Source organism: Fusarium fujikuroi, chromosome FFUJ_chr12 (assembly GCF_900079805.1).
Source record: "Fusarium fujikuroi IMI 58289 draft genome, chromosome FFUJ_chr12".
Taxonomy (NCBI): Eukaryota; Fungi; Ascomycota; class Sordariomycetes; order Hypocreales; family Nectriaceae; genus Fusarium; species Fusarium fujikuroi.
Window position 1 is genome coordinate 488484 of NC_036633.1, and position 24720 is coordinate 513203.

General features: G+C 46.3%; 6 protein-coding genes; 4 read left to right on the forward strand and 2 right to left on the reverse strand.

Annotated features, from left to right (window-relative positions):
* Positions 1–241: 241 nt before the first annotated feature.
* On the forward strand, positions 242–5046 carry FFUJ_14150 (uncharacterized protein; the record flags this gene model as incomplete). XM_023571212.1 has 3 exons in its annotated part: positions 242–372; positions 426–2781; positions 2911–5046. 3 exons carry the CDS (start codon positions 242–244, stop codon positions 5044–5046), a joined length of 4623 nt encoding a protein of 1540 aa, XP_023438263.1.
* Positions 5047–8809: 3763 nt separating this feature from the next.
* On the forward strand, positions 8810–9249 carry FFUJ_14149 (uncharacterized protein; the record flags this gene model as incomplete). XM_023571213.1 has 2 exons in its annotated part: positions 8810–8816; positions 8867–9249. The coding sequence occupies 2 exons, from the start codon at positions 8810–8812 to the stop codon at positions 9247–9249; spliced, it is 390 nt and encodes a 129-aa protein (XP_023438324.1).
* A 692-nt stretch (positions 9250–9941) lies between these two features.
* FFUJ_14148 (uncharacterized protein) lies at positions 9942–11499 on the forward strand (the record flags this gene model as incomplete). XM_023571214.1 has 2 exons in its annotated part: positions 9942–10359; positions 10418–11499. The coding sequence occupies 2 exons, from the start codon at positions 9942–9944 to the stop codon at positions 11497–11499; spliced, it is 1500 nt and encodes a 499-aa protein (XP_023438264.1).
* Positions 11500–11685: 186 nt separating this feature from the next.
* On the reverse strand, positions 11686–12225 carry FFUJ_14147 (uncharacterized protein; the record flags this gene model as incomplete). The annotated part of the gene is made up of 1 exon (XM_023571215.1): positions 11686–12225. The coding sequence occupies one exon, from the start codon at positions 12223–12225 to the stop codon at positions 11686–11688; it is 540 nt and encodes a 179-aa protein (XP_023438265.1).
* A 4141-nt stretch (positions 12226–16366) lies between these two features.
* Positions 16367–20224, forward strand: FFUJ_14146 (uncharacterized protein; the record flags this gene model as incomplete). XM_023571216.1 has 4 exons in its annotated part: positions 16367–16485; positions 16632–17250; positions 17304–17476; positions 17515–20224. The coding sequence occupies 4 exons, from the start codon at positions 16367–16369 to the stop codon at positions 20222–20224; spliced, it is 3621 nt and encodes a 1206-aa protein (XP_023438266.1).
* A 2729-nt stretch (positions 20225–22953) lies between these two features.
* FFUJ_14145 (uncharacterized protein) lies at positions 22954–23499 on the reverse strand (the record flags this gene model as incomplete). The annotated part of the gene is made up of 1 exon (XM_023571217.1): positions 22954–23499. One exon carries the CDS (start codon positions 23497–23499, stop codon positions 22954–22956), a length of 546 nt encoding a protein of 181 aa, XP_023438267.1.
* Between the last annotated feature and the right edge of the window lie 1221 nt (positions 23500–24720).

The following is a 24720-nucleotide window of genomic DNA, read 5'->3' on the forward strand; positions in this document are numbered from 1 at the left end:
AAAAGAAGCTCGAGGCTCGAAGCGTACGGGCGTATGGTAATGCAACACGTATTGGTAGTGTGTCGCCCACCCATTGGACGCAATACCGTCCCTTGATTCCTCTGCCTAAATATACCAGTTTGAGATTCACCAATACTCAAAACTCTCCTTCATCAAAACATTGACCAAGATTGTCAACATTAAGCTACGAGCGAGTTCCCAAGCAGCGACCAGCGTTAGGTCACTACGAAGAAAGACCGAGATGGAATCCTTTGCTACCTATAACTTTGCCATTGCCGGTACTCTGTTCGTGCTTGTACATCAAGCCACAGCCGCGACTTTGCTGGAAGATGGGGAAGACTTCACTAACAATCTGGTCTCAGACCTTGCACCGTACGTCTCACAGAACGGCAGATATCAAGCAAAGTACCTAATCTGGCTCAAAGGCTCCTGACTCTTTTCGGCGAGCGTGTTACAACTCAATTTATGAGCCAGTCGACTGGCTGGGCTGATTCAATTGCTTTAGCTATGGCTCCTATTGGTGTCATCACGATTATTATAAGCGCAATTCGTGTAGCTGGGCCTCGGATGCTTAAGGCTGTGATCGGGCGAGCTCGAGAGAATGTTGCCACTGCCGAATTGGAAGTCATGTCTTCTACATCGTCTGAGGCTTGTGAACTATGGAATAGTAAGACTCAGGTTGTTGTAAGATGCCCTGGAAACACTGATAATTGCGAGTTGATATGCATTTACCCAACATCGATGATAAGAGAACGAAACAATCGGGCGACACTGAACGTACGCATTTTAGACATTGATCATGCTACCGGTCGTGGCAAGAAGGATCACGAGTCTACATTGGGCCAGCAACATCCTGTCTATCTGGAAAATCGGTCCTCGGCGCGATATCCGAGTGAAGCCATGGCCCCGGAGATCCCCCCCAATACAATCATAATCACGAGAAACAAGTACCACAATGCGCCAAATATGACTCTGAATTGTACCTCTGATGGAGAATCGTGGCAAGTCGTGGCATGTGCAGTATTTGGCTGTGTTCTTCAAGCGGGTGTCTTGCTATTCTTTGGGTTTCTTACCGAGTATCGGACTCTCCAATTCGATAAAGACGGGACCTCAGTCGCGGGATATTCTATGCCATTTGCGGTGGCTGGTACGATTACCCTCAATATAGGCATTATTATCTGTGCTCGGGCTGTTGATGAAAGTAGCGATGAAGAGGTTTACGAGGTTCGTCGCAAAAAGGACGCTGCTTTGGCAATGGTCTGGTTACAGAAACAAAAGAGTGTCAGCGAACAGCACTTTGATCCAGCAGCAATCTACCCTTCTATGAGGCGCCATAGAGCCATCGTTTCCAAAAGAGTCATTGGTAATGATGGAAAAAGCCTGGAGCCACAACCGCTAACGAACAGCGATCGGTTGAAAGGAATTTCGACTGTTGGGACTATTGTCAGCGTTTTGGGCTACATAATCCAATTCATTGGCTTGAGGGGAATGCATTGGCTTGCAACCATGGCTCAGCTGGCAGCTGTTATTGTGATGACAATCTTCAGAGCTATTATCCGCCGCCATCTCGCTTCAGGTTTAAATTACCGAGAGCTGGACCATTCTATGGGGTTCGAATTAGAATGGTTTATCTCATCACTTCTCGATGCCAACGGTATCAATTGGATCCCTGGCGATACCACCAAAGACTCCAATGAGGAGCAAATGGAGCAGAATCGTGGTAACAATGGTGAAAGTCAGGAGGAGAGCCCACACTTCACATGGCTCGTAAGGACAGGCGACGTAACGCTTTGCAGAAAGCTCATGTCTCGTGGCGAAGAAAGGTCAGGCCTGCAAATTTTCAAAGATGTTTTCGACTTATCCATACCTCAAAGCGTCTTAGATCTAAGGCGCCATCTTGGTGACCTGAGTAGGTGGCAAGGCCCGGCTTCGGATGAGGCTTTGGCGCTGGCAAAGGCCATCGAAAAAGTAATCGAATTCTTTCTGCCCATTATCAGACAGGCCGACACAGGCAGCTCTTGGTGTGAAATCGCAGGTGATTGCGAAAGGGACACTGGGGGTGACGCCACCATTGAGGTGAAAGAAGCCAAGACGCTTGAGTGGATTATGGCGGTTGATTACTGCCAAGGAAGCCAACCCGCTACAAACAACGAAGTCTGTGCGTCCAGAAACGTCAAAATTACGTTTACAAAGACTCCGGAAGGTGCTTGGAGGGTGCCAATCGACGAAATAGATGCTGCTCTTTCACTTTGGCTGTACTCCGTGAAGGAGAAGCGAAGGGAAGACCGACAGGACAAGAATCAGGAGTTTCCATCTCGTAATGATGACTGGATACGCGGCCAGTCTATTCGGCAGAGATGCTTGCAGATTCTGGGACCGTCGACACCTGTCCTTCTTCGAGATCTCAGATGGTGGATGCCGAACGGGCTTGACGGAGTGCTAGAAGCTCAAGAACATCGAGATCCGAACGTTACGAATGGAAATCTACTGAGGGTCAGAGAGGAAAGGATTGGGCGGAGTGGTGAAAGATGGCAGGTCTCGACTACAACTGACTCAAAATCAACTAGCGACCCATCAAGGGTGTTGCCAAGCCAAGCCCACGATTCAGACTCACCGAATGATGGCCTTACTCGATGGACATGGAAGTCAGCGGCAGATATCCATCAGGAAAGAGGCGATGAGACCGCAGCTCAATTGGGGTCAAAGTTAGTGGTGGAGACCCAGGACCCCTTGGACAAGCTCTACGCAAAGGATATGTTTTCTTCTTTCTTATGGTCCATGGTAGACACTATGGATAAGTCAAGAATTAGTCGGAAGCTACAGGCAACAATCTAGCCCAGCCATGCTACAGATTCAGAATCCTGGAGAAGCTTCACACTGCAAAATCATAAGCTTTCCTTACTTGTGCAGAGCATAGCCGAGTTAGGACTTTGGACGGAACGCGATGTATGGCTAAGCCTTATTCCCCCTCTGTGTGCCACAGATAACCTCCCTGGCCTTGAGACAGTGATCCAGATGGCACAGGATAAAGCGGCCAAACTTGAAAGGGTATTTCTCCTGGACAAAGCAGGATCTTCATATCGATGGCTTTTCGATATAGGGATGCAATCGCTGCCAACGAGTCATGTTCGCCTGAAGTCTACGGCCATCCTATGGCGATTCCAGAAGAGATTGTTAGAATACGAGTGTCCAGATACTGGAGCAATCTATCATACCAAGGGACGTGGCTCGCAAAACGAACTTACCAAAACGAGTCAAAGGCTCAAGCAAGAAAGAGAGAGGGAAGAGAGTGAAAGTGGAACTGATACGCAGGACACGTTCAGAAAATTCTTCGACATTCATCAAAGGCTACGGGGTCTTGAGGAGGAGCTCATAGATAAACGCACGTCTGTGAAATATCGGGTGGTCGAAATCTTTGAGAAGGTCTTCAAAGACCGCATGGTTTACGAATCTTGGAAAAGCTCAGAAGACATTTTCGGCAGAACAAAGCTGCACCACGCGATGCAAAGCGGCTTCATCGATTTCGTTCGAGTAGTTGGTTTATCGGGGACAACCACCTGGAACCCTTTGGTGGAAAGAGAGACACCGTATTCCGACCTAGAATATTACGTCACCTGGTGCAAGAAACCCCAGAAAGAGGTTTTGCGCTTCACACGCCACCCGATTTATCTACCAGGTGATATTTATTCTGCTATCATCTGCCCTTTCCAGACGCTCCAATCCGTTCTGGAGAATGGAGAAGACCCCAATGCCCAAGACATGGACTATTGTACTCCTTTACATTACGCTTGTACAACAGTTTTACAAGGTCCAGAATCTCAAATTGGGGATTCTTACTATGGGGAGAGAGACAAGTTGAGAATCAAGGCACTACTTCTGAACAAGGTTGATCTTAATGCCCAAAGCCTTACTGGAAACACGCCTTTGCATTGTGCAGTCCTTTCCTGCCGCTTAGACCTGGTAAGCTTTCTACTTGAGCAAGGAAGCGATGCGCAGATAGCCAATTCTCAAGGCCAGACGATTCTTCACTTAGCGGCAAAGAAACACGACGTTGATATGATCGAGGAATTAATTGGGATTGAAGGTCTCATGAAGGCGCAAGACCATGTTGGCTGGACACCACTCCATGTCGCTGCAACACACAATAGGCCACAAATCATTGCAACGTTCCTCAAACACAACAGCAATAGTGAGGCCCAAGATCATGCCGGCCATACACCGCTCCACTTGGCCATCGTATCGAAGAAGAAGGATGCCATCGAGGCTTTAATTGATAAGAAAGCATCGACAAAATGGGAAGGGACAAGAATAGAAACCGTTCTAAAGCTGGCTGATGATAGCGGCCTACTGGATTTCTTTGAAGATCTTTTTCATACCAATGTCATCTCTTTCTTGATCTTCAAAGCCGCCCGCAACACCGATGGACAAAATAACATTAGTCGCGTCATGGAGGATATCGGTCGTCATTCTTGGCCCCCAATCAACAACGACAAAGAAGACCCTATCACCGTTGCTGCCGACCACGGAAACTCCGAAGTGATTGAAAAAATGATTGAAAAAATGGTCCAGTGGGACTTCGATCCCGAGAAGATTCTTACAGCAAATGATTGGGGCAGCGCTTTAAGGAAAGCTATTTGGCGTGGACACCTGGGTGTTGTGACCACTATCGTGACGAATTTAGGAAGTTCATTACCAGAAGTGCTCCAGAAGCTTTCAGATGCTACAGGACAAAACCTTGAACCTATCCATTTCCTGGCTATTTGCATCAATGCCAAACAACTAGACATTCTTGAGTTTTTTATATGCCGCGGTGCGAATATTAGAACCAAGGACTTCAGGGGCCAAAATCTGCTTCACAGAGCAGCAGCGACAGATCCTAGTATGAAATTATGCGAAGGAGTTATAGAGAGAATTGCAAGGACGGAATGGTCTTCACATATTGAACCAATGCGGCAGGAATTAGACAAAGAAGGTAAGACATATATAGATGTGGGGAGATACTCTCGAGCTATACTTCGTAGAGCATCTAAGGCTCCGCCATTCTAGGTTATACTACGAAGTCAATATTAAATATGCCAAAAGTCGCCAGATCGGAATGTTGTTATTGCGCGATGTTGACAGAGAATAAGTTCCAAGTGGCAGTTGGAATATTCTTTATAGGTGGCCTCATGTCAATCAAGCAATCGAAAGCGCGCTGAGTCGACCTCACATGACTGGCTATATCTATGAGTTCCAAGGATGCCTGATCTACCTTGCTGCTTTCCAAGTCCCGAATCGCGAGAAGTTGAATTCAAAATCCTTGAATTCCGAATCGCAGAGTTAATACTTCTGTACGCTTGATTGTACAAATCGTACTGCTCTCTTGAACTACAGGCCTGAATCTCAAGGCAGTCTTTCCACCTACCTCGTAAATGGTGCAGCGCTTGCTTCACTATCGCTTATCAGGCATGGATATCAGATGTAGAACAGAATGTCTTGAGAATAAAGAAGCGACTTGTGAAACTTTGACTTCAACGTGGCGCTTACATTTACGCTAACATGCCAGCCTCGGTCGAAACTATATTCATGATACTGTTTTCCAACCTTATTTTGCTGAACTCAACTAGCGGCTTTCCGGATAGTTGATGTCATTTAAACCCGAAGGTAGCTCTTCGTTTCCCAGGTGAATTGGAGTCTTGCTCCTCGTTTCCGTTCATTGCAAGTCCGGGACTCGGGGCTCAGAGGTAGACTCCTCCTCCACAGAGCTACTATCCCGTATACAAGCAAGCCAATACGGCGCCTAAACAGAATTTGAATGTCTATATCCTCAAGTTGTCGCGGCGTATCTGCCCCTTATAGCTCGCACTTAACAGTATGCAATTCTATTTGTCAATTATCTGCTTTTAGTAAGATAATGCCACATCTTTTTATCTCTTCTTTATCAAGCAAAGGTTGTCACCTCTGTTTTCCTTTCTGCCATTGTACTTAACATATGTTAAGATATTGAAATATGCCGAATAGTATAATCCTGTCAGTTTTAGTTGTGCACCTACTTATTTGGTCCTGTAGGTCAACGCCGCGCTGCCATTTTGGGGTTCATCTGTATCGCCATAACAGTCATTGCGCTTGTAAACAAAATGATGCCAAAGCGAGAGTGTTCCAGAGCGAGACGAAATGTTAAGGAGAGGAAATTCCAGTCGTTACTGTAGTTGTTTTCGACGTGCGCAGTCCCCTTTACTGCAAAAGGCTGAGCAATGGTAGGAGGTCCTCAGTGACAGTTATAGTAACCGAAGTGCTTGGTTTTTGATGGTGGCGAGTCAAAAGATTTATGGGGTTTCATGATCAGACTTCGTACAAACAAGCTCTCGAGGACATCACTGCTTGATAGCACGGTTGTGAGAAGTATTCGAGGACAGGGCACGGTCACAGTTCTACATCACTCTGGGTTCTTACGGCCAGCCTTTCTTCACAGCGCAGTACGGATGTCGTTACAACTTACCAGCATGAATTGACCAATCACGCATCTAGACTGGAACATGGAGGAGCATCAAACTTTGGCAATGTAGGGACGGGATTCCTGAGATTGGGCTCCAATAGCGGAAGAAGGGGGTGTTAAACGTGAGGGTATCCACTCAAACATCTGCATCTGAGGCAGTGGGATTGGGATCACGGATGCAGGTCCTTTGTTTTATATCCGTCGTCACTGGAGGAACCGTCGTGGCTCTCCTCAATGCAGAGGGCGAATAGAGGATATCGGAGAATGCGTCTGGGCCGGCGATTGGAGTCAAGGGGTCAATATTCTAGGGTATCAGTGTCGCATATATGGTGATGTCATGTGCGGTTGCAAAATGGGCATGACCGAGCCGATATCCAGAGTCCAGACACCATGGTGAGTTGTTCGACCGTCAAGAATACTCGATCCCGAGGGTATCTTGATTCCGTGGGCCGGCAGCATCTGAACAACTACTTGTATGACGCTAGGAGCTCAAACTTCTACGATCGATACTAGAGTCCTATAGCGCGGACCGAAGGTACTTTCGCTTGGTGAACGCCAACCTTTGCATCTTGAGGGTTACATGTAATGAAATCTCAAATCGAAGTGAAGTGACATTCATACAAGAGTATGCTCGGAAATGCGAGGCGTGGACATCAGCTAGACTTGCATGTACATCGAATTGGCGCGCTGTGACTGATTTCCAATTGGAGGTCATGGGGAAAACTTTGTAAAATATGGGGGGTCGCAGTCAAGTCCCAAAACATGTTCGGGTGCATCGTGCCACGCTTCTCGAAAGACGTGGCCTCAATATCTGATCGGTTAAACATGTTATTGGGGAATACGGCACCGAAAGCCGGTTGCACGGCTGCAAAAGGCCAGGACCGCCATAGATTTGAACGATACAGAAGCCATATCTGAACACGTTTCCTGACTAAGAATAGTGAATGGTGGTAGATATCAACAAATGTTACTAAAGAGACTCGGGAACATTCGTCAGCGGCTGGTGACTGCATATCGTGAAGCTAGGGAAGCTATTGACCTCAAAGGCAGACGAATAAGCGCCAGAGACGATTGGCAGTTTTTAAAGTTTGAATACAAACTATCAAGTGAAATAGTGGATAGCACTTGGATGTATTGAGTTTGTTCAATAGTTGAAGTCATATCTGTGCTGAAGCTTTTGCCGGGGTTGCAGACCCTAAGTAGAACAGCGTACCAAGACCGCATAATCTCAACATTACTTGCCTGAGGGTGGAAAGACGCAAAATCTTTTTTTGCATATGAGCCAGCTTTCAATGAATCCTGTTGACCTTGTAGTTTGTTCTATAACGCCTAGGAGACCTGATCTTAGAAGGCTTAAAGGTATGCTTAGCTGTTTATATGCATTTGCTTTTCTTACGCCTCAAACAAAACAAAGCGCTACTGCCCTTCCCTCTCTTTGCTTTCTGACCACGTTTATGATATTTGAATTACCCAAGCTCCGATAGACTTTGCGTCGCCTGACGCCAACTCGTCAGGCCTGTCGTGCACGGGACCGGTTCCAGCCCAGGCTCAGAGGCCCCCGAAGGATGTAGACAATCCACCAATGTGAATCCGTCTGACGATGATATCAGTTTACTGAGCTTCCTGATTAAGTATTCCACAAGCCTAGGACTAGCCCTGCCACACTTTCGCATCGGCGATGACCGAGAGTGTTGCTGATCATAATGGTCGCGAAATAGGTTCCGTAAAAGACGCACAGTACTGAGCATCATTATATAGCCTAACCCATAATTGGATTTCGATTTAAAACACTGGCAAGGGTCAAGCTAACGGAATTAGGAAAAGCTTCTGGTAAATGTAGTTGCCGTATTTATACTGAGGTATTCACGACTCGAATTAGAGCGACAAAGAAACTAAAAGTAAACGCAGTGTAGCGTATTATTAACAATTGGCGGTAAAGAACTGCCGAGTGGTAAGTAATTAATTTTATTTCGTAAATAAGGAATACGAGAAACAAGCTCTAATTTTACTGTATTTACAGAGTACCTTTAATATAAAGTGGATTTGTATAAAAAATACCGCAGCAACTTATAGAGTTCAGTAGCGGCCCGTAAGCAAACTTTAACTTTATGCAGGCAGCATCACTCAACTAAGAGGCACTTTGAAGTATGACATGTTGTTGAAGCTATAGGACTGACGCTGGATATAAATACCGAGAGGCAGACCGCCCTTAACCAAGTCCATAAGCAAATATCACTCACCTCATTACAGCAGAGTCTAGACATTGTCTGATTACTTCCCTAGGCTGATCTTTTCCCTAAACAACCCAAAGCTTTTCGCTTTTGCGTCACAGCAATGAAGTGTAGGTCGAGGAAACCATCTTCATATGTCCCCAACTCACCAGCAACATAGTCTTCTCAGCTCTCACCTTTACGGCAAGCAGCCTGGTCCTCGGCACTGTCGCGGCGCCAGCCCCGGAGCCAGCTGCAGTCGGGGCAACTGTGTCCCCGTACAGCATCACCTGTGCAGGGTTTAACACAGGCAGTCCATTGTCGATCGGCGATATTAAATGGGCTCTATCAAACAGAAGAGACGAGCTGGATCTGAAGGCTGGATGGTGGAATCAACAAGACCTCACCTGCGTCAGCACCGATGGGCGCAAGATTCAGCAATATGCAGTCAAGTTCACCTACAATCATGCGCGTAGCAATCCTCAGGGTATGACAAAACTGGCGGAGGATCGTGTACTTTGCACTGCTTCAAACCAGTGGAGACTTGCCTGTTCTCCCGTATAGCAACATGTAAGCGATAAATTACCAGTGTGTCGAATGCGCTGCATTACAAGCTATTAAACTACCAACTTTTATCCCTAAGTATTTCTCTCAATGAACTCCGGTACCGGCTTTCCAAATACACCTCCATTATGATCTGTCTGGATACCTAATTGAATTTAAAATAATTCTGTACGGGGAATGTGAAATAAAGTACAGGAAAAAGGGCGCGAGCTATAAAGGGTGGCACTGAGTTTTATCTGCCTTAAAAGTGATTTTTATCTTTACCTACCCTGAAGACGGTATTGGGCTTGCTCTTTATGCTAATCAAGATCCACCGCTACCGGTAAAATGATTTTGCGGCCCCCCTTATGCGAGTGCACTTGAGGCTGGCTCCCTCGGTGGTGCGTACCAATACCAGTCAAGCATTGTCTGGCTACTGTAGATCTTTAGAGAGGTTGCAAGCTTCTTTTAGCTTCTTTTGTATTAATGATAAAACGCAATGGTTTTTTTTCCTGCGTGAGCTTACAGGTATCAGCTTGGCTTACAAAAGCGTCTAGCTTGGTGATTGGTGGATGGTATTGCTGACTCATACCGTCGCTCGGTCAACAACGCAGAGGTACAACGTCATTGTCAATTTGAGCATTTGCACTTTATCCAGCATCAACACTCACGAATTAAGCATACATACTTCCACCATTGAACGCGAAATAATTATGTCCAACGCGACGGTCACGCCTTCAATGCGCGCTGTCGCTTGGAATGTCCATTTTACTATCGGCGAAGACGAGGACCCCGGCGCCTTTGCCGGAATCTACCAAGTTCCGGGGAGCAATCTGGTGACCTTTCGCAACGTTTGCGACGAGCTACGACTTTGCTTCGAATACCCATACGATATTTTGGATAACGAGAACGAGGAAACCTGGAATGACATTGCATTCTCGTTGAATCAAGACCATTCCCCGAGCTCTTTAGATCCCGACTTGTCTTTCGTGACGGAGGCAAAAATGGACCAAGCTGTACCAAGTCTGGCGCCTTTGCGCCCCAAAGAACAGAACGTCTTATCTTATCATATATACTATCACAAGAACTGCACTCTACCTCCCGGCTTACCACTCGAGTCTCACATGCAAGGTTAGCCATACAGTCCATCCATGCCCTCTCGCGATATAGCTAACTTCCTCCTTCCCAGCCAAGTGCGCCAAACATCTCCCGAATCCTAGTCGTCGTCGCGATCCACGATACCTACCGCCGAATAAAACACCCTCCGATCCGAAACTCACAGTCATGCCTCTGCGAAAAAAGCTCAAAGCTCGCTCCGTGTCTCCGAGCAAACGATCAGCATCTGGGTCGACTTCACCCACAAAAGAAGTCGATGACGAGTTCGACAACGTGGTTGCACCTGCGAGTTTGGAAATCGACCTCGATGAGGCTAGAAAGGTCACCAACGAATTCAGGTTCTCGTGCCTCAATAGAGCAACATCATGTGCTGTTTCGGGTGAAGGAGAGTCGTGGTGTCCTGGTCCTCCCATTGGTCCCGGCATTCAGGCTTGCCATATCATCCCTCAGCACCATTATCATGTGTATCCCGTCGCTGGTGGGGATGCGGATGACGATGTACCTTTTGAAGCGAGTAATCGCAGGCTGAAAGAAGCATGGCAAAGCACATGGAGCCCGAGGAACGGCATCCTACTCATGAAGCACCTTCATGACTTTTTCGACGCACGACTCTTCTCCATACACCCTCGCACACTCCGCATCCGAGTTTTTGTCCCATATAATGCTCTGACGAGATTCAACGGCCAAAGAGCCTCAGTACCTAACACCATTGATCGAAAGGCCCTACGCCATCACTACGAAATGTCATGCATTGAAAACATGGCCGCTGAACGACCAATCCTAGAAATAATCTCGCCTAATGCGAGTAGGATGACTTCAGGCCTGGCAACGCCGCTTACAGCGAAAACTGATTTGCCTGCAACACCGACCTCGGGAGGCCCGGGCAATGCGAGGGTAGGCGACCCGACTAAGAAATCGAGACCAAACTATCCCGATCAATACCAACAAAGAGATAGTTCGACGCCTGGTGACTCGCTACATACAATTCATATAGCAGATTTGGTGGTTGAGCGAGGGCAGAAAAGGAAGGGACTAGGTGACGACGACGTTTGTTCGCTGGATATGTGGTTAGAGCACGACAATCGTGAAGAGTTCCTGAAAGACGTGGACTGGGAACTACGTAAGCTCAAGAGGAGACGTCAACACATTGGTTAAGACGGACAGGAGACCGTTCCCGATATTCCAGAGAAACCCGGACTCCTGAGGGTTCTGGGGATGAATGTGAGGCTTTGGGCGACTAAGCTCGCCGCCTTGTTGTGTTTCGGGAAGTGGCAGCGGGATATGGGCCGTCTGTGGAGGTGACGGCATAGGATGGTAGTCTCCTCCGTCGTGATCTTGAACCTATGGGGGGAGGGGAAAAGCAGGTTGATTTTGTAGGGATGGGAGGCGAGCGGGTTGCGGTGGCGGCATAGTATGGTCCTTGCCTCTTTCTTCCTCCTGAGCTTCTGGCAAAGGCAAGGTCGCAGGCTGATGGTGTGGAGGCGGTAGATACAGTGACTTCTGCTCCAGGCGTCTCTCAGGCTGGAAGTAACCAGCCATCCCTTCCTCAATCAAGGGTTCCCGTTTCGAATCAACACGAAAGATTTGCCCTTCGTAATTTTCAGGCAAATCACCATGATACTTCTTCATAGAGACGCGCCATTTCTCCCGAATATTAAGCATACCTTGGTAGTCGTTGATCCAAATTGGATCTCTGTGGTGCTCATGTAGCCGGACTTCTGACAACGGGCAGAATTTAATCATGTAATACAGGTCCCCCGTGTTAAAACCCCAAGGGTTTGATCCTCCATAGCGGACGTGTACGACAAAGAATCGTCGGAGCTCACGGTCCCGCCGATGCAGTTTCTCCATTCGCTTAGATCGTTCAGTTCTGTTGGTCATGATGAATGAACATGATGGAGAATCGACGTGTTCAATTGATGGAGCGAGATCCTTCTCGTGCGACACCATTCAACTGTATGCCTCGTACTTGCTAAGGCTTCTGGATATGCTATGCAATGGGTTGAGTGGCCACCTGAGGAGTCATCGGCCATTTAAGTTCTTTCTTGGAGAGCTTTGGGGATTTATCTTTGATCTGAATTCGATGTCTGGGCGAGTTAGGCGTTGATGATCCGACCCATAAGCGGAGATTCTGACGGAAAGACGGGCGGTCTGACTGAGACAAGGAAATGTTGATTAATTCATTCTTGATTCCCAGTAATCTGAGATTGCATTCAATTTGGGTGGTGGAAGTGAAATGCGAGCTTTGATTTGCCTGCAAATGAGAGCAAGGGGTCTCGTGGTCGTGAGGCACATATTCTGCTGCCAAGCATTGAGGTTGATACTAGATTTGCGTAGTTTTTCAATGCATTAGTGTAGTCCAAACTCGGATTGCACACATACTAAAGCGAAAGCATGGGCCTTGGTCTTATGTGTCGTGAATGAACTGGACAAATGGCATCTGTTAAAAGATGTACTGCGCCACTCGGACATATGAGGAACTTGAATTTTGACCATCATTCCTCAGGGACTCACTGACGCGGTTCAACTGTAGGCTCGTATAAACTGTAAATGCTCAGTTTAAACTACATACATACAGTCTATACTAGAACGCCAGCAGTTTAGACTTTAATAAATATTAGCAAAATGAGAATAAATGCGCAAAGAAGCCATAATATGCACTTATCGACACCTTCTATATTTAATTTCCTTTATACAGTATCAGCTGGTGTCATTAAGTGCTCCTGAGTTTGCAGACGCAGAACATGAAGTTGGTTCCACCTTGACACCGCCCGGCAGCATCTTCGCCATCATGAGCGGAGGTCGTAGCAGAGATTTTGCTTGATGGAAGCAAACCTACATGGTTACATGTTCTACTTATCGTTCACCTTTCGTGACTTGGAACAAAGGCCTATACAACAAGCATTACATGTTCAACATGCAGGCTTTCAGGACCTTTGAATTGCCCCCACCATTTACCTCATGTTTCCTTGCCTTCTCATGCCCCGCAGACATGCTTTAAAAACCTCGGAAGAAATAAAACTCACCATAAGTTCATTCTTTATGGTGCAGTGAGACAAATGATATCTCTACAGATATACATCAGAAGCTCAAAGAAACCTGAATTCACCGTAATTTCAGTCTTTATCCTGCAGTGATGTAAATGCGGACTTGCAGCACACAGACCTAAATCTGCATGCAGCAGGTTCATCAAAGAACTTTGTTGTCAGATATACTCAAAGACTTTCATCGCGCCAGCATGCCCAACTCTGATCTTCGCAACTCAATCTCAACTTCTGATCATTTTGCAGACCATATCAGATTCTGAGCACTTTCAACATGTCTGATCTGCTCAGTGACCCCGTCTTCTTCAATCTGACTCCAGATGACTATCGTCGAGCAGGTAAGTATCCCCTTCAATGCTGTTCCATGATATTACTAACAATCTGAGTTCAGACTTGAGCACGCCTGAGTCCCCGATCTCTCCGCTTTCTGAGAAATCCCTTGAATTCCCCACCTTCGATAGCTTGGACTATCAGGCAAGGGCTGCGGTAAAGGCTTACTTTGAGGATCATGAAGGACATCATGACTCCCCCAAGCGTCGGCGGTCAGCTCTTGGCGCCAAACGCCCTCTATCTGCATACCTGGAATGTCGCCAACCCTCCGTTATCAACGGTTTGCCAGTGCCTAGCGCCCCTAGCTATTGGCCGAGTTACGATGCCCTTTGTGACGGCAAAGATCCACGAGATCCTTCGTTCATTCAAGAACAAGACAAGTTTCCAGGATCTCCCTCGTCAGACATAACCTTCAACAACTCAGTCATTCGACAAGTCCTTGGTACTCGAACGATTTACCGCACTGGAAAATGCGAATATCTTGTCCATTGGGCAGGATATCCTAGAGGTCAACTCTCCTGGGTCTTTCAGGACATCATTCGACCTATCGCCGAGCACCAGATCATGTTCTTTGAGTACGAGCGTTGCTTGTCGTGTTACAAGGGACCGCATGGTGAAATCTTTACCCGAAAAGATGCATTTCAGTGTTCGGAGGGTGATGAGGAGGATTGTGTCAGCTGCGCGCGATGCGGTCGAGGATGTAATTGAGGTGTCGTGGTAGTGCCGTCGGATGTTGTCGCTTTTCATATATTGATGAACTTTGGGTTTTGCTCTAGAGATAGATTTGGTCTTGTGCTTTGGGTAATTTAGGTAATTGCATCGTTATTTCTTTTGGACTCTCATGACTTTATGTCACATTCTGTGGCCTGCAACCGTCACGATTCATTTGATCTTATCGATATGCACAGGCCACGCCCAGTTGGCTATGTTAGTGATCCGTGCAATGAACTGGATGTATAGGGTAGTTGAAGCCTTACGCTCTCTTTTGCAGTCCCTACTCTTATGTCTATGAAAGGTTCATGCTAAATCTACATAGCAAAAAATAAGCATGATCATAGTTGCGATCGACCTGGAGACTCTTTAGAGTTTCTTGCTTTTTCGTGGCTTTTGAATATCGTTCATGATGAACCTGCAACGCTGTAAAAACTTGCCACTTATTTGTTTGGGTCGCTTGCTTTTCCGAACACGTTCGTCAAACTGAACATAAAATATAGTCCCAACTTATTCTTTGTGAATCCTTATCCTGATTCTATGAACAGAGCGTGGATTGGTTTTGTTTAGCGTGTGGAAGCCCTGGCGGGTCTCTGGCCATGCAAAAACGTTGGAGCCATGATGGCATTTAAGCTACTGGGCCCCTCAATGGCTCTGGGCCTGATCTTCTTTGAAAATCTCTACATGTCGCTAGGGTAATGTTTTATATACCCCATTCCATTTTTGCGATATCGCTCAGCGGACAGCTAAAAATCACCAGAAAGGAAAAGGTCAAGTGCTACCACATATCAGAGCTGTTGTTTCCCGTGGCTTGCTTTGAATGGACGCAAAATTTCGCAGACTTGTGTGAGGTCGTGAGCTAGCAGAGAAAGAAGTGCGGGTATTTTAGACTGTGCAAGGTAGTATTGACTATGTAGTATAAACTAAATACCTTGGTATTCGGAGACCCAACTCAAACGACACGTGATGTATCAAGGCCGCCAGTTCCAATGCCTACCCGCTCACTGGCTCAACTTCGGCTCAGCGTTTTACCAGCCTGCATCAACTCTGATCAACCCACTGGCTGAGTAACAGTCAGCGGCCACTCGCGTTCCTATGTCTCGGCCCTCAGCGTGCTAGTTTCGTCAACCCTCACCCCCTCCCCTAAACTCTCACGAACGAGATAGCAACATGTGAGAGCTTCCGGAGTGTAAAAAGCTAACCAATGGACTGAGAGTCAAAAGTCTCTAGACATTTTGTGATAAGGTTGAGGGGCCAAAAGAGGCTTCAGCCTCCAGGCCACAAAGGTAAAGAACACCAAATAAACACATACGGGCAAAATACTCATCGCCATCACTGTTGCCTAGGACAACCATTTTAGACATTGAGTGACTGGGCCGACTTCCACGTCAAGTTGTAAGGGGCCTTGGGCTGCCTCCAGCAGCCAAAGTAGGTCTTCCAGGCTCTCACAGCACTATACTCTTACACAACCTCAACTTTTTGGGACCAGGATCCCACTTTCAGTCCTTTAACGAAAATACTATAACTTAACCATAATTTAATTCTTATATGTTTAGAAATGCTCCGCTCTAACATATTGTTTCTTCCTCCTAAGATTTAACTATACTATAGAAACGAGCAATCCATATTGCTCGCGATCTGAGACGCACGTGCGTGGTCACATGCACAAAAGAGTGAGTGACCCATTAGTCGTTATGCAGACCGGAGTAGCCATGGGGCAACGGACCAGTAAGGTAAGGATCACGCCCCTAGTTTCTCGTTATCCCGGGGCGGGATATCCTTCTTCCCAACGATAAGCTTATTTGTCATCTGATGGGCGCTAAAAACCCCGCACGCTTCTTTGGTTTTAGTATGCTCTTAGGCCTCTAGATCGCAAGACATCCAGAGATCCACGTTTCCTTCACCTCACAAATTGATCAGACAACAAGAAGTCAGAGATGAGCTTTATCCGAAAATTTAAAAGGTCAAAACCCGGCCCAGTGCCTGCCAGCGGCCCGATCAGTGATGTTGGGTTGACGTTGATTTGGGAACCGGATAATGGAAATACAGAAGTTGAGTAAGTACTATGTCTTCTTCTGGAAATAAATCCCAGCCCTATTCAAACTTTCATGTAATTTCAAGACTGGGACAAACTCGGCTTGATCACAAGGTTGAATCAACGATGAACTGTTTTTGCAACGAAATATTACTGATGATAAACAGCGTGGTGTTTGTCCATGGGTTTACCGGCCACCCACAGAAGACATGGACGTTCCAGGGTAGTAAAACCACGACTTACTGGCCACGGGATAAAGTTCCACAAACTCTGCCAAGTGCCCGCGTATGGACTTTTGGTTACGATACCAAAATTGGCTCTCCCTTCCGACCAGAGAACCAGAACACAATCTACGGCGAGGGCAAGGAGTTAGTGGCCAGCCTGGCTGACGTTAGGCCCGCGAATGAAGAAAATGTTCCCCTGATCTTCGTTGCACACAGCCTGGGCGGTATCGTGGTCAAGCAGGCATTGCGATATTCTGAGAAGTGCAGGGAACAACTAGCAAACAGGAACCTTGGTCTCATTTATGATTCGGTAATTGGTATCTTGTTTTTTGGCACTCCACATGGAGGGGCTGATCCAAGAGGCATCAGCCATCATATTGTACAAAGCTTGGCAAAAATAGCTGGTGTGAGGGTAAATCCAAACACAATGGCTACACTGCTGCCTAGCTCAGCGGAGTTGGAACAGTTGCGCGATGAATTTCTTCCTTTGGTCAGGAAGAATCGTTGGACAATCACTTCATTTCAAGAACAGAGAGGAACACCGCTTCTTCATGGGAAGCTCGTAAGTGTTTCAAGTTTTCGAACCCTCACAACTTATAATTTTAACCCCTGTAGGTTGTTGAAAAGGCATGTTCGTCTTTAGGAGACGTAGACATCGAACGCACGCGCGCCATGAATAAAAACCATGGGGATATGTGCAAGTTCTCGGAGGAAGATCCTGAGTATTCCAAGGTCGACCGAGCTTTCAAACATGCCTGGGAAAGCTGGACTATGGAGCTAAGAATGAGGTGATTACCATTTCCTAGTATGGTGAACTTGCGACCAGTTTAAAGGCTAAATGGCGGGGAAGCATCTCAGAAGATCAAAGAAAGCAACTCTTGTCTACGCTGTGGTGGTCAGAAATGAATGCTAGAGAAAATTCCATCGACCATACATCCGTCGAAACTGTACAATGGATCTTTGACAGTCCGAAGGGCGCCTCACCAAGAACGAACCAAACGACTTCCAGTAATGGACAGGCTGCTTTGACAGGCACGGCAGGTCGTTTCTATCTCGACTGTGTCAAAGAACAAGATACAGGCAGCTTATTACAACTCTGGCTGGAGTCAAACGAATCGATGTTCTGGATCCGTGGGAAGGCAGGATGCGGCAAGAGCACCGTCATGAAGTTCTTGATAAACGATCACCGAACCCCTCGATATCTCCAAAAATGGCAATCCTCCGTGCGGATACTTCGCTTCTTTTTCGTTGAAGTCAACACCAGTCCGCTACAAAGACAAGTTCAAGGGTGCTGCAGGTCTTTGTTATATCAAGTACTGAATTCGGAATGTGCTTTGTTGGACAACGTCCTCCAAAATCACCCGTATTTGGCAACAAAGCAATCTGAGAACGACTGGTCTGCAAAAGAACTTCAGGAGACTCTGACTTATATCCTTGAGAAGTCAGAAACTGCCTTCTGTCTTTTTATTGACGGACTGGATGAGGTTCCGAATGAACATCACGGCCTGGCAGTTGAACTGATGACGGCCCTGGCCAATATTCAAAATGTGAAGGTCTGCGTGTCAAGTCGCGAGGAGAACTCGTTATCAGGCCTAACCCCGTGCTCATCGCTGCACCTGCAGGATCTAAACCGCCATGGCATTAAGGCATACATAGAACAGAGACTTGCCCCGCGCCTCAAGACTTTTGGTGATACAGAAGATAAAATTTTCTCTTGGAAGGTTCACCGTCTTAAGTATACCCTGGTGGAGAAGTCTTGTGGTATCTTCTTGTGGGTTGCATTCGCTGTTCGCAGTCTCTTACGGGGTATTGATAATGGAGACTCGCTCCAGATTCTGTACCAACGGACGAGTGAATTCGCCCCCAGTCTCGATGACCTGTATCAGCAGATGTGGTCTAGACAGAATATGGACCAACATTTATATCGACAAGAGTCTGCTCAGATTTTTTGGATGATGCTTGACTCTCATCATGAGCCAAACCAGTGGATGACTACTTTCGTAGGCAACTTGTTTTTGACAAATATTTCCCTTAGCAAGGAAATTTTGGGAATTCTCCGCATTGGTCGGCTGGCAACAATCCAGCAAGTGCAATTACTGTTTAAGAAGCACTCAAGATGGCTATCAGCGAGGAGCGCTGGGCTTGTCGAGCACCAATCACATATTTCGGCCTTCGTGGAACATAGAGCTAGTATTCCACTCTCTCTACCATTGTCAAAACAATCTGAAGTCGGGTTTATTCATAGGTCCGTTCGCGAGTATCTATTGAATACGCCTTCTGGTCGAGTACTACTAGGTTATGATACCCGCGATCCTGAAGACAAGTGGCTGCGAAGTCTGGAAGCTCTCGAGGGCACAGCGATCTTTAGCATAGTCTACAAAACTAACATCTTTGCTGACTATGTGCGAATGATCCCTTTATTACTGCCTGAAAACATGGAAACTCAGGCATGCGCCTCTTTTGCAGGATTGGTAGCATGCCATGTCGTGATTGGTCATGTCAGTGTTGACGACGAGCTAAGATTGCTGAACGACTTCAGCGACATGTTGGGTGCTGTATCACAAACGAAATCGCTGCAATTGGCCATGTTCATATGTGCTGCGGCATATGGTGCGAGTCAATTTCTGTCACAAAGTCGAGGACGGATATTGGCAACGTTGACCACCGACGAACAGAACGCAATCCTGTTCTCGGCTTGCGACATTTTCGAGACACATGAGGAAATAACCAGTATGATTCCCGACAACTGGATGAAATCCATGGATATGCAAGAATATAATATTCTTACATTCAAGATGATTAGACGATCTATTGGCTCAGTCAAGTATATGCTTCTGGCAAATGCCGACGCTCAGGCTGTTTTCCCAGTTCTGGTGAAGAACAGTCTCGAGAAAACTACGACACCTTTTTTGGCATGCTTACGACGGCTATTCAAGGTTATTGCGAGTCTAACCTTTATTGACCGTTATTCAGACGAATTCGACGAGGATGAAGCTTACTCGAACGAATTGAAGCTTCTCTACTTGGACATTGGAGCATGTATTCGAGTTTTCAACACTTTGCTTCCGTCAACTGGGTATGTCATACTAGACAAAAATGATTATGGCGCATTCTGTTTGGATACACAACCACTGCCCTTCGACTCGAGGGTTGCCTTTGCTGTATCTACGAGATGGTTCGTCGAGTTCTTCCAAATGCGCGAGCTATTCTGGAAAGACCCATCTCGATGGCATGAGAATTCTGTAGTACACGACAGAGTACCTTATGTCAAGTGCATAGTGCTGGAAAGTGAGGTGAAACGCAGGCGTTGCGAGAGACCCCCCAAAAATATAGAGGATGAAACGTTGAGGGACGAGAAACTTAAGTTGGAAGCGGCATTTGAAGAGCTTCTATGGGATCGGGGCTCTTGGCGGCATGAAAGAGGTCGAATTTTTGCTGCCCAGAGTCGTGACCTTGATCGAAAGTTCGGTGATATTGTATGTAAGGTTTTGGACTCGCTCTATGAAGCCGGAAGCGAGAGACTTTCGACCGAATGAAAAGATAATGGTCTCACTTCCAACTCACAGCGGACGTGTAGTATACCTGCTAAAATCTCTAGCTAAAATAATAAGATATGCTAATAAAGACCAGGATATATGAGCAGTAAAACCTGACTGATATGACTGCTGAATCTTTGGATCTAAAAGGGCGAAGCTTGATATTAAAAGGATGCTAGCTACAATCACTCTTATTTCGTACAGTAAAAAGGGGTGCCTCTTATAGTTACTCCAAAAGGACTTATTTAACAATTGGTATCTAAAAAGCGAGAGGTCTTAGGGGTTTAGACTAGTAATGTTGGCCCGTTCCAAACGACCTTGAACGAAAAGACTGTATGTAATGAGCTTCAGTGAATGCTCACTAGGTTCCCACCTATTGGAAACGAGAAACACAAGGAGTGGTTCTCTCTTTGAGGATGTTGATGCCTAATCGTTGGCTAACAAGTTCCGGAGGGTTAAATGATCGAATGCCAAAAGTGTCATGTCATGAGATCAACTTGATATGTGAACTAGCTCCAGTCAAAAGAATATTCGCACCCGCGCAGACGGGGTTCTCAACGCCATTAGAAAGACGCCTACGAAGCACGACTTGGTAATGTATCAGCACAATAATTAGCAGTTGATATTCCTGTCAAGTATGTTCTTTAGCGTCTATCTATACCAGAAAGTATTGAAGTGTTTGGGATAGATAATTATTTCTGTCTTCTCTAATCCACACAGCTTCAGCTGTCATGAAGGGCCACAGAACGAAGCAGTAGCATTGCGTTGGCTCTGCTAGCACCGATTTGCACCGAGTGCCGAGAGCCTTTCGAGACGATAATGGCTTTCGGTGAAGAGTGTAAGTGTTCTGTGCTTGGTAAGCTACTTCATGTAATGGCAAACGGTTTGGAAGCTTCTGCTTGGTTGCTTGGCGATTCCTTTCTCAAATGCGCTTTTCGTGTATGATTTTGTAATCTTGTCGTGGATATTGGTGTATTAAAGCCCGAGATCCTATCTTTCTAATGCACAGAACCTTTCTTGCTCTGTCTACACTGCCTCTGTCGTTTGCATCTTTTCTCAGCCGAGTTGACAAAAGAACAACTCTTCTTGATGGCGAATCTCGATATGCTTCTCTTCTGCTTTCACAAAGCTTCTTTTCTCAGTGGGCTTCTCAACTGAGGGCATGGATACTGTGCCGAACCTCCACTTCCATACGAAATATAAAAAGTCACCTGGAGAAATATAGCATCTCTGGCTGGGTGGAGAAATTCGGTACAGGTAAGCTATTAAGGCAGCCGTAGAGGCTGATGGGTGAGGCAATGACAAGGGCTAGGAGCTCCACGAGAAGGTTTCCTTGATCTTCAGATGAATGCGAATCAAAGGAGCGCACCTAAGGTATCTCAAGAGTAGAGATCGTAGTATATCATCACTTGAATTAAAACCACTGGGGTTTGTGGTCTTTGCATGATTAGCCTGAACGTCAATCTGTATCTGGTAGCGCTACGTCTTATCTCACTGAGACTCTCTTATCTACCTCATTAGACTTCTGATTGCGATTGACTACTGAGCTAAAGGCGATGATTTATTGTCATAACGCCAGTACGGCCATGATCATATCTTTAGCAAAGAGGTCCCGTAGCTGGGCATGAGGCTGTAGAGAATACTGATCAATTCCATACTGTCCATCACCCTCAGGCAATCTGAGCTTTACATACAAGTGACCAAAAGGCCTGGTCAGGTTACTTACGGTCTGATATCCTCTTCACTTCTATCGATATTGGTTGGGTGGCTCTCCAGACTAAGGCAATGTAACCGCCTTGGGCTTATAAGTGTATATTAGGCCTGCGGTGACATGTTTGTTGAAAACGCGAAGAGGCCACCAAAACCATGCTGTTAGAGTTCCAGGATGGGTTCCACACCTTTTAGTTCTTGGAGGGACCTATACCGCCATTGTTCAAAGGACGGCCTGTTGTTTCGAGGCATATTGTTGCATGAAAGGATGAACTCAAATCTAGAGTCACAGTCGTGGTGTGAACTAAAAATGAGTATACACAAAATCTTGGTCGTTTAAACAATGCAGAAGTAATCGAGACCAAGAGGCTTCACGTGATCCAACCTGAATGACTCCGACCAAGTTTAGACCCGCGCTCATTTGGCAAACAACTATCATATCTGGCCACGCTAATATCTAAAGTCTAACGAAACACCATAGCCTTCCGGGAAGGTGATGCAATGCGAATGGCACCCCAAGTCGCCCGAGATGTAGATGCTTTTGTAATGCCTCCGATTGAAAGCTTCCTCAGCCACATATCTACCAGCATACCTGATCATGGACACATCTGGGATATCCAACAGTTCCCCAATTTCTACAAAGTCTTCTAGATATCATGGAAGACCAACAAGACGACCTGTTCATTGGTTCAACACGTGCAGCCTTGAGCAGTTTCTGGTGACACTAATCTAGCCAAATCCTCTACAGTCTGGAGATACTAGACAAGAAGGAGTGAAAAAGGAACATGCCGCATCGGCTGCCTTATCTACGAGAATTCTGTGAGTGGTTGTGATAGATGTAAGTTATACAGTCATCTGATATCTTGCGCAACAGTAAAGTAACAATCCAACCTTCTTGCCATATTTAGACTCAAACCACACAGTCCTGGTTTGTCTTAACATTTCTCGTTGAAATATCATAAGCACTAGCTGTCAAACAATTAATCACCAGCTGTAAATTTAAGCTCTGGGGAGACCACTTACGCACTGGATGTGAAAACACCACCTATCCAGGTTCTAACTCTCTTCGCAAGAGGCATGGTCGCTTCATCGTCTTCCATCGTGCGCTTACGTGTTGTTGGTTTGCTCTCACTGGAGGTCGCCATTTTCTCAGAAACGTCAAGAGGAATATGGTCTTGCTCCTCATAGAAATCCTCTGTGCCTGTTTCGTGCGCGGCCTGCTCGGGGGTGGTCTCAGTACAAGCAACAGGTTCTTCCATGTTGCTGTCCCCAAAAGCTTCGATACTTGCAGTGTTGCCATTTCTATCGGTGTTCGACTCTTGAGACGTATTGATAGGGCTTGCAGGAAGTAACGTCGTCAGGTTGTGGCGTCGTATCTCATCCATCGTCAGCTTGAGATGCTTTGCAAGCTTGGAGTCTGGATCAAGCGTCCAAATGGTCTGCTGCAGAGCAATGCGTAGAGATATGAGTTGACGTTCTTCTTCAGACTTTCTCTTTCCGGGAGATAGGGCAGCTGCTGCTTCTTGGGCCTTAGTCTTGGTAGAGGGCCGGTATAGTGAGCCCATGGTTGTCGATGGGACATGCGATTTATTTATGTTCGAGAACGTTGTAGTTTGGGAAAAGAATGGACAGTAAAGGCTCTTATATACTCATCTAATTGAAGGTTAATGTTACCTGCTTTGTAATGTCTAATTGGCGTGACATATGATATAAAGACGAAAGTCTCTTTATTGCCTCTTTCATAGACTCCCTTTCATGCAAGACGTCTAGAGCATATCGTGAATATACCCGGTACAACATAAGTGCAGTACAAAGGAAGCAAACTTCATCCAGCCCGCTGCGTTTAAATGGATATTGTATCTTGTTTCAGTAGATTTTGAGTCTGCCTCCTCTTTATCTGGTTCTAGCGTCACTCACAACAAGAATACCAATCTCCAGTGTATCCGAATGAATTCTTGAAAAGTCCTTTATCTATTTCTTCCCTCCTTCGATTGGCCCTTACTGTACATGTAAGCCGTCGTCATTGATCTGAGAAACGGGGTCTAAAAGACTCCTCGGAGGAGCGACAACCCTCAAAGCAAGGTTCAGTGAAAGTATCCGTGAGTTTCTCTGAATCAGTCTCAAGGAACAATGTTAGATGAGCGACAGGCTATTAGATGGAGCGCTCCAAGTAGTACAGCGCCACCTTTCAGCAAGATAGGATCATATGTCGGGGATGTGGTATTCCGGACAGCTTGTCAGAGTCGCAACAGCTAATTATATCTTCGCGGCGACAAATATTGAGAATGGTATCATCGAGAAGGGCTTGCTTGCCACTATATGTCTGCGATTACTAACATGGAGCCTAATGCTACTGCTATCGGTAGTCTTCTTTGGTCTCTCCTTGAAGATATGTTCAGTGCAGAAAGAGGGAAGCTTCTTCGAACTTCACCAACAGGATCTTACGACTACTGCCCCCGGGGGGGCTATGGCTGACTTTTCCCTTCGGCGTCGAGCAATGTTCTGTTGATGATCAACCGGATGATCAACCGGATAATCAACCCGATAATCACAAACTCCTATACTCAACTCCGCCTTTGTTCTTTGTCATCTTTTCTTAATGGATATACTCTTGAAACAAGGGGCTATTGCGCTTTCCCGGCGTCACTTTCATGATCCCAGATGATAAGTTAAATCCTACAAGAGTCATTTCAAAGTGGGAGAGTTTGATGAACAGCTTGTTGCATGTGTTGACAGCAAGAAAGGTTCTCAACGGCCTCGACATCGGTACAACAGTCTGCCCTCTT